Source organism: Mastomys coucha, unplaced genomic scaffold (assembly GCF_008632895.1).
Source record: "Mastomys coucha isolate ucsf_1 unplaced genomic scaffold, UCSF_Mcou_1 pScaffold22, whole genome shotgun sequence".
Lineage (NCBI taxonomy): Eukaryota > Metazoa > Chordata > Mammalia > Rodentia > Muridae > Mastomys > Mastomys coucha.
This window is the reverse complement of record NW_022196905.1, coordinates 165,943,379-165,952,714: the sequence shown is the minus strand read 5'-3', so window position 1 is coordinate 165,952,714 and position 9,336 is coordinate 165,943,379. Positions and strand designations below refer to the sequence as shown.

The 9,336-nt window shown below is 47.7% G+C and overlaps 1 protein-coding gene across 11 annotated transcripts in view; it reads left to right on the top strand.

The window, feature by feature from the left end:
* The window catches only part of Ido2 (indoleamine 2,3-dioxygenase 2), a 95,056-nt gene that overhangs the window by 55,216 nt on the left and 30,504 nt on the right, over positions 1 to 9,336 (top strand). For 7 of the 11 annotated variants that reach the window (XM_031339308.1, XM_031339309.1, XM_031339317.1 and 4 more), the window contains one exon: positions 360 to 2,640. The exons of 3 other annotated variants lie outside the window; for them this stretch is intronic. In XM_031339308.1, the coding sequence (XP_031195168.1) occupies positions 360 to 709 (350 nt within the window). In that variant the 3' untranslated portion in view covers positions 710 to 2,640. Of the gene's footprint in view, positions 1 to 359; positions 2,641 to 4,094; positions 4,249 to 9,336 lie in introns of those variants that run through there. One more of the 11 variants, XR_004109806.1, reaches the window with a different exon arrangement.

Below are 9,336 nucleotides of genomic sequence, written 5' to 3'. Positions count from 1 at the left end.
CCCCCCCCCCCAACTAGAAGCATCTAACAAAACAGAATTTGCCAGGGTGTTCTGCCAGTGTAAGGGTTTGTGTGCGTGCTTGTAGACATGCCTCTTAGTCCTCAGCAGGGAATACCACATCATTCATACACACGGACTAGAAGATTTCTGTCCAACTTTATTATCTGAGAGATGCCTGCTTCTTTTTCTCCCCCGCATCTCCTGTCAACATCCAGAAATGAACATTTGAGCACTTGGCAGCTATAACAAAAGCCTGACAAGGCTGAGGGAGAGAGCCCTTCCAAGCATTTCTAGTACCTGAGTGTTTGGAACAGCGATCTGCTTTGAACTAAGGTATCTCTCCCGGCAATTTCTTTCAGTTGGCTTTCTACACAGAATGAGGGACTACATGCCACCTTCCCATAAGGCTTTCCTGGAGGACCTCCACTCAGCTCCTTCTCTGAGAGACTACATACTGGCCTCTGGTCCTGGGGGCTGCCTGACGGCCTATAACCAGTGTGTGGAGGCCCTGGTAGAGCTGCGCAGTTACCACATCACCGTGGTGGCCAGATACATTATCTCTGCGGCCACCAAAGCCAGGAGCAGGATGCTGAGTCATCTCTCACCTCATGCCTTGGAAGACAGGGGCACTGGGGGCACAGCCGTGCTGAGCTTCTTGAAGAGTGTCAGGGAGAAGACCATGGAAGCCATCCTGTGTCCTGGTTCTTAGCAGTTCATGTCCTGCATCCTAGCACTAAGCTGTTCTCATCCTGTATCCCAGTTCTTAGCTGTTCTCATCCTGAATCCCAGTGCTTAGCTGTTCTCATCCTGCATCCTAGTGCTTAGCAGTTCATGTCCTGCATCCTAGAGCTTAGCTGTTCTCATCCTGCGTCCTAATGCTTAGCATTTTATATCCAGCATCCAAGTGTTTAGAGGTTCACATCCTGCATCCTTGTGCTTAGCAATCATGTCCTGCTTTCTAGTACTTAACAGTCACATCCTGCATCCTAGTGTTTAGCAGTCATGTCCTGCTTCCTAGTGCTTGGTTGCTCTCATCCTGCATCCCTGTGCTTAGCAGTCAAATCCTGCTTCCTAGTGCTTAGCTGCTCTTATCCTGCATCCCAGTGCTTAGCAGTCATGTCCTACTTCCTAGTGCTTAGCTGTTCTCATCCTGTATCCCAGTGCTTAGCTGTTCTCATCCTGTATCCCAGTGCTTAGCTGTTCTCATCCTGTATCCCAGTGCTTAGCTGTTCTCATCCTGCATCCTAATACTTAACAGTCATGTCCTGTGGGAGCAGAACCAGGGTCAGAGCTCTGCCTGAACCTAAGCATAGTTTTGCTGCAAAGGACACCACATCCTTGTTTGTAAACTGTGGCTCTCACCCTGACCCCACCCCAGCCAATTTGCTTGATAGAAACCTTTCTGCCCTGCCCAATCCCCCTGCCTCATATCAGAGAGCTGCAGCCATGTCTTCATTCAGTATTTGATGAGCAAGTTGGAGATACCCAAGCTCAATTTAAAAAGAATGAGGTTGCCTTTGGGCACGGTACCTCGGTACCTCGTCTTTTCTTACCCTGGACCCTTCCTCCCTCCCTCTCTCCCCCCTCCCTCTCTCACACCCTCTCTCTCCTCTTGCTACCCTGCCTGTTCACTCCCTTTTCCCCTTCTTGCTGTCTCCCCATCCCTCCTTCCCTCCACCCTTCCCTTTTTGTCTGTGAAACACAAGGTCTTCCTGCTTCACCCTTCAGAGGTGATGCGCATGTGCTGTTTGTGTGCACAGGTTATTATAAGGCTTTGCCCTACTGGAGATTACTCCCAAAGTTTTGCACATAACCAGGCAATTGCTCTACCACCTGGCTACAGTCTCAACTCTCTGTATTCCTGAAGGAAAGTCTTGATGAATTGCTTAGGCTGGTATTGAAGTCTTTAGCCTAGGCAGGCCTTAGTCTGAGTAGTGGGATTTACAGGGATGAGCCACTGAGCCACACTGCTGCCACTGCTAAAGATGATGATGATGATGATGATGATGATGATGATGATGATGATGATGATGATGATGATGATGATGATGATAACTACAATGGTCGAATGACAGCAATGGTAATGGCGGCTGTCTCTTCCCTTTTTTTGTTTGTTTTTGGGTTTTATTTTATTTTACTTTGAGGCAGTGTCTTAGTATGCTTTAGCCCAGGTTTTCTTGAACTACCTCAGCCACCCTAGTGCTTAGATTATACACATGAGCCTCCATGACTGGCTCTAGATTCTTTCAATTCACCAAGCCCTACTGTGCTCTTGCCTGTGACCCGGGGCAGCCTCCTCCTCCATGCCCAGGCTGAGTTCAGCACTGGGAGTTAGATGCTGGGCAGAGATTTGCTGGATGAAGAATCTGTCCATGCAGACCTGGAAGTCACCGGCATGGGAGCCGTCAGCTACTGACTTGGAATCGATGTCACTCCCCCACAGGGTGCAGACATTGCCGATTCTATTTTAACTCTCTCTGTTCTATTTTTAGGACTGTGTTTTTCTTTCTCCTAGTGACACTGGAAATTTGTTTGTGAAAAATGCTTTAATTGACCCCTTGAAAGTAAGTGAGCCAAATAAGAATAAATAGTAAGTCCACATGTTTAGGATAAAAATAAATGTGGCTTTTATATTCCACATTTCTAGCTCAAAGTCTTTATTCTTCCCGGCTGTAGAAAACTCCAGTCCCACCAGTTTTAAGTAAATTCCATCAATTAGGGCTTCCCCACTTTGCAAACTCATGTGTGTACATACACACCTGCAATGGATGCTCGTTTTACGGTCCTGTCTAGGAGTTCAGTGTCAGTGAGGGCATCTGCTCATTGTCGGGCCTCCTTCAAATGCTTGTCTCCTGTATGGAGCCAGGTAAGAACTTGGCCCTGCTGTTCCACAGTCCCTGTGACCATAAGGAGACACGAGACTGGCTTAGCTTCTCTGCTTTCCAGTTCCTGGGGGAGAGAGAAAAGTCTAACTCCAAAAGAGAACTCAACATGCTCCTACACTAAGGCTTCAGGGCCTTTCCTGTCCTATATCCTCTGGGCTCCACAGGTGACCAGGCTAAGGGCTTCTCAGAGACCCAGTGCCATGTTCCTCTGTCAGTGCTGTGGCTGCTCCTCTTTCTGGGGTAGGTTCAACAGTGTCCCTCCCGGAGCTTCTGATAACTCAGCCTTTCCTGTCCACCTTATATCCTTGGCTCCTCTCGATGTCTCTTTTGCACCTCAGCAGGACACAGGTGTGCTTATGTATCTCAAATCTTCTCCGGAGGAACCATATGTGAGTGTGGGTTCATAAAGTGTCTGGGGATGAAGTCTAGTTACCCCCATGCTCCTACCCCTTGTTTTTCTCAGAGTCATGCCTTCGAGTTAAGACCTGGCTTCCAATTCTATTGGTTCTCAGTTTTTGAAACAATATAGCTAGCTTTCAATTGTCCCAGAAAAGCAACTGATCTTTGGCTCTTTATTTATTATGAAATGAAGATACCAAGTCTCAGGGTAGCTCCAAGAGAAAGAATACAGCTTGGGACAAAGTTTGTTGTGAAGTGGAGGCTCGGGTGCATTTCCCGGGTGTGTTCCTCATTTGGGGGGGTGTTGGGAGGCAGACAATGGCAAGGGTGTGGTTTGCTATGGCCGACCGACCGACAAGCCCGGAGTCCCTTCAGCTTGTGGCACATGCTGTATTGGTAGATGCACTGTTGAGCCCTCTGAACCCATGACTCCTCTGCTGCAGAACTGCAGTGTCCTTGTCCCTATATGAAGCTGAGACAATGCTCTTTGGCCTTCTTACTGCTAGCCTGGGCAACCCAACAAGTAGCTCGGTACCCTGCAGAGAATAGACATTGCCCGCCCCCTTGTGGTTGTGGGGCTGCCCAGGAGTTGCTGCCACCCACGTTGTCCAGCATCGAGAGAGAAGACCCAACTGCATGCTGTGGCGTTCAGAGTGTGGTTTCTACAGGCTGCATGCTCTCTCACGACTGTGAGAGCAAACGTCCTAATGTCTGCGTGTGGAGGAAGGGACGGGGTGCTTAGGATGCTGCTGGTTCCCACCAGTGTGCTCCCCATCTGGAAGACCTTGTCTTGGTTTTCTTGCCTCTCAGACAACGTGGGACTGGGTGCCTGTCTCCCCATGTCAGGCAAATGTGCCTGAACAAGGAGCGTAGTGGACCAGCCTTGGGACTATTCTCAAAATCTCTTAGACACCTGGCTAGTGACTATGAAGACCTTCGACTCTGAGAAAATAATATTATCCAGGTGCGTGCACCCCTGTAATCCCAGCACTCAGGAGGTGGAGGCAGGGGGATTGGGAGTTCAAGGCCAGCCTATGGTTGCATATATAATATATATGCAACACTGTCTCAAAAAAAATCAAAGCAGAGAGGAGGGTAGAAAGGGTGAAGGGAAGAAGAAGGGAGGGAAGGGGAGAAAAATGGAGGAGGAAGATGGGAAGGGAGGGGAGAGAGGGTTTACAGTCCAGGCTTATCTTCAACAAGATCCTACTTTGTCCCTCAGTGTGACAGGATTGAAAAGATTGTCCCAGGTTTTTTGGCTGCAAAGCAAGGTCTATTCAGAGACCACAGAGCTCAATACAGCCTCTGTAAAGAGCTCAATACAGCCTCTGTAAATGTGGATTCTGGGGAGACTACACCGGTGGCTAGAGGGGTGAATCTCTTGCTATGCAGAAGCTTGTCCAGTGTGTTTTGTTAGTATTAAGCCTGGTAGGCAAGGAGGGGACAAATCCGGGCAGGTTAGATGATCTTTGTAATGAACAGCAGTGGGGGGTGAGGTGGGGGGTGGAGGGTGGGATCCTAGTCATATGTGAAGAGATGAGAACTTGGAGCAGACAGGGTCACATTCGGTCCTCCTACAATAGGGCGTATGTTTGCAAAAGACAGAATTTCACTGAGAGCACAGAGATTGCCAAGTCACCCAGGGTTGGCTCTAGAACAGACACTGTGATCTCAGGTTTGAGTTGTTTCCGTGATAAGAAAGAGGAGGCTGCTTCTACAACCACAGCTGCTAGTGGAGTCTGACAGGCCTTGACATTTCACATGCTGCAGGACCTATCCACATCCAGATGAAGCCGGATAGAAGGGTCTAGAGCCGCACCCAGATGAAGGGACTTCTACAAGTGTTCCTCCCATGAGAACATGATTTCCAGACAATGCGTCATCTTCTTGCCAGGGGCTCAGTGGAGATGAAGATGTGTGTTTTCTTTCTGTCTTAGGGAGTTTGTATTGCTGATGTCTATAGAAAGCCTGTAGCCAGCTGATCATCAGTGCACGCTTACATACAGCTCCCTCCTTCGGGGGCGTTATGAATAGCCACTATTTGTTTTATAGTCTTGTATTTATCAATAAGGATTGTCTATAAAATCAAAACAGTGTAAGTCTTATTTATATATGGAAAAGAAAAGGAGGGAGAGAAATGGAGAGAAGAGGAAGGAAAGAAAGAGAGAGGGGGAGAGGGGGTGAGAAAGAGAGGCAGAGACAGAGAGATGGAGACAAAGAGAAACAAAAGGAGAGGGAGGCAGAGGGATAGGCATGCCTCCAAGTCCAAAGCCTTCAGGGCGCAGGGCAGCTAGCTGGCGGTCTGGGGAGATCTGAGGCTTCACCTCAAGTTCAAAGGTCAGCAGCTGGACAATCTCCTAAGGCATTTCTTCTTCAGAAGCCACTTTGTCCTGCAAGGCCTTCCCTGAGCCCGAGAGGCCCACCACATTAAGGAAGGTAATTCGCTTTGCTCAAAGTCCGTCACCTTAAATACCAATCTCACCCAAAGAGAGCCCAGAAGCACAGATGCAGAATGCTAAGCTGGATATTTCCCCTTAAGAGGGTGAAAAGGGGCAAGTTAAGGCACCGGCTACGGACTCTGCATACCGTTGGGGACGAGTCCTCCTTTCAAACCAATAGAGAAGAGTTAAAACATAGTGTTCACCCAGATCTCCGGAAGGAAGGTTGGGGGCTGGGTGGAAATTCTTGATGAGAAGTTGGGAACATCACTCAGGCCAACCTGGTGCAGCTTTACAACCAAAGGCTTCCCGTGCCAGCTGAGCCACGTGAAATTGTTAAACTTAGTTACATCGTTTTTTTTGTTTGTGCGTATGCCTGCGCACCCGTTTGTCTATCTGTGAGCCGTATGGGAGTGCTGGTGATCAGAGGCCATGAGGAGACATCAGATCCCCTGGAGTAGGAGTTTACAGGTGGTCATGAGCCACCCAACGAGGGTGCTGGGAACCAAACGTGGGTCTTCTGCAAGAACGGCAAGCGCTCTTAACCGCTGAGCTACCTCTCCATCCCTCCTCCCCCTCTGCCTTTGTTTGTTTGTTTGTTGTTTTTAACATTAAAACCCTTGCAGACACCAGGGCATCAAGCATTCTTGGCAAATGCTAGGCTGCATACCAGCCCTGAGCATAAAGTCTCTTAACAAAGATCTAAACTTCATTTTCCCGATCATGCTGATGAAGGGTGAATTCTCATCTGTGGAGGCAGGGCTAGCCCTAAAGGTCAGAGCTGTTTGTACAAGACCCTCTTAGTTCAAGTTGCCTCTGTCACCAATGTAGGAAACAGGAAGACACTGGTTCCTTTAAAGGTCGTGCCTACTACAGCTAGAGTTAGTTTTGGTTATTTTTAAGAAGAGCAGTAAAGACTCAATATGATTTTAATAGCCAAACAACAAAGCTATTAAAGCAATAAAGCTGTGGAGCAGGAAGGTGCTCAGGGGCTCTAGTCTGCCTAGACTCCTGGGCTGGCCTTCCAGAGGGACACACAGCGTTCTCAGCTTTCACGGTGTGAAGTGAAGGCAGCGAGGCCAAATCGAGGCTGAAACATTTATTTGACAATCGTCGCTCGTTGTTTCCAAACAAGTATTAAATTAAAGATCCTCCAGAAAGAAAAGGGGAGGAAAGGGAGAGAGAAAGGAAAGAACAAGGAAGCATGGGAGGAAGGAGGGAGGAAGAAAGGGGAAGGGAGGAAGGAAGGAGGAAGGAGAAGGAGGGAGGAAGAAAGGAAAAGGAAAAGGTGGTGGTGGAGGTGGTGGGAGAATCCATCATTAGAGTCCAGATATGATTCAGTTGTTTTTGATCTGAGATAGAACGCTCAGTACCTGCTAGTCCATTACTTCTTCCAGACAATGAGCCCATGCTGAAGGAAGTCTGTCCCCGCTCTACTCCAGCACAGATGTTGTATTTGGTTTGCTAATGGAGGAGACACTCCTCTCTTCTTCTGCTCATTTAACAGTAAAGTTAATAAAGAAGTCGGGCTTTACTGCTTTCTCAGAGCAATTGCTAGTTAGTGCCTGCAGTTTAGCATCTGCTTCTTAGGAACATTAAAAACTGATTTCTTGAGTGTAAGCATCATCAAAAAAATAAATGATTTTTTTTTTTTGCGAAGTCATTTGCTTTATAAACTCACAAATCTCTGGGGCTGGGTGCTTTTGTGGCAGCTGCAGAGCTAGCACACCAACCCTATTCCATGTCACCTTTATTGTTCACATGGTCTTCTTCTCTCTTACAGATAGGTAGGTGTCTGTGGGCAATCTGACTGTGCTCTGTGAGAAAGCGTGTGCAGAGCCTGAGTCACCTCTCTTCCCGCCAGGGCAGTCCTCTCGCTGGACTACCCTGCTTTGTAACTGTGACGTGTGTGTAGACGTCACATGCCAACATCCCCTCACACTCTGATCCCAAGCCTAACCAACATTAGAAATGGAATGACTAGTGATTGTGCCAGATGTCTTGGGTCAAAGACTTTCTCGTAGAGCCAACAAGGCACACAGCCTTTTTTAGTCAAATTGCTCCAAAATTGCTTATTATACACATACATGTTACTTTATCATCTATTGATATGATTTCTCACCCACAATTACTTTTATTTAAGTCTCTTCCATCAATTAACATGGGACAGTAGTCATTAATAGTGTGGCTAATGAAACATACAAATAAAATACATCTGCATGTGTTTATTGGCATTTCAGTTACTTAAACACAGAGGAAAAATTGGAAAACATAATCACCACATCCACAATGTGAATGTAAACTTCACTGTGTCTCAATACAGCACAGAGGTGAACCCACTGTCAGAGTGAAAGGCAGGACCATCGTGCACAGCAGTGGCAAGCTGTGGTCATCTCCCTCAGGGAACAATGCACGGGCCACTGCTGGGTACCACTGCTATCAACAACAATAATCAGTTGGGAAGGGTGACAAGGACCATGCAGATGGATTATATATAAAATAGTCACTGGTCACTTTTTTTTATTAGATATTTTCTTTATTTACATGTCATATGATTTCTCCTTTCCCAGTTTCCCCTCTAAAAAACAAACAAACAAACAAACAAACAAGCAAGCAAAAAAATCCCAACAAGAACAAACCCCTGTTGCCTCCCCCACTCCCCATGCTTGCCATCCCACCCTCTCCCACTTATTGGCCCTGGCATTCCCCTACAATAGGGCACAGAACCTTCACAGGGCCAAGGGCCTCTCCTCCCATTGATGATTGACTTTGCAATCCTCTACTATACCCATGATGCCAGAACAATCAGTCCCACCATGTATAGTCCTTGGTTGGTGGTTGAGTCCCTGGGAGCTCTGAGGGTACTAGTTAGTTCATATTGTTGTTTTCCCTAAGGGGCTGCAAACCCTTCAGCTCCTTTGGTCCTTTCTCTAACTCCTTCACTGGGGGCCCTGTACTCAGTTCAATGGATGGCTCTCACTGGTCACTTTTAACTCTCAGTTTGAGGCTGTAGACTTTTTTTTTAATCCTTTGCTGCAAAAACTTAGGGCATTAGCCTACTGACAAAAGGAAGACCGAACAAGCTGGCTCGGATACCCTGATTGTCTGGAGAGCCCAGGTTACCCCACATCCACCAGCTTCTAGATTGTGCTCTGGAGTGTGTAAGACTGGAATTCTTAGCTAGAATGGTATCAAGCTCCTGGAGTTTATAGTCTGCTTCCTGGGTTCTCCCCTGACTGTGCAACTGGTATCGAGCATGGGGGGAGGGTCAATGGGGTAGCCCCTTCATGCAACCAAATAGAGCTGAGTGGAGAAGAATTGCTGAGCCTGGAATGGACAGCGTCTGTGTCTCTTGCTCGACTCGGAGTCCTAGGAAGTCTGAGGACTGTGATGCAGTGCAGAGGCCTTGCCTATGCCAAGCGAGTGTCCTCCCAGTGAGCCACAGCCTTGCCCCGTGGGCTGTCGTTCATCTCACTCCTTTTAGTACTTTTCTGCTGTTTTGTGTTGATGAGGATCAAGAAACTAGGGAGATGGCCAGTGGCTAAGGGCACTTGTTCTGCAAGGATGAGTCTGTGGCTTCAAATCTCAAGCACCCAAGAAGTACATGGGTATGT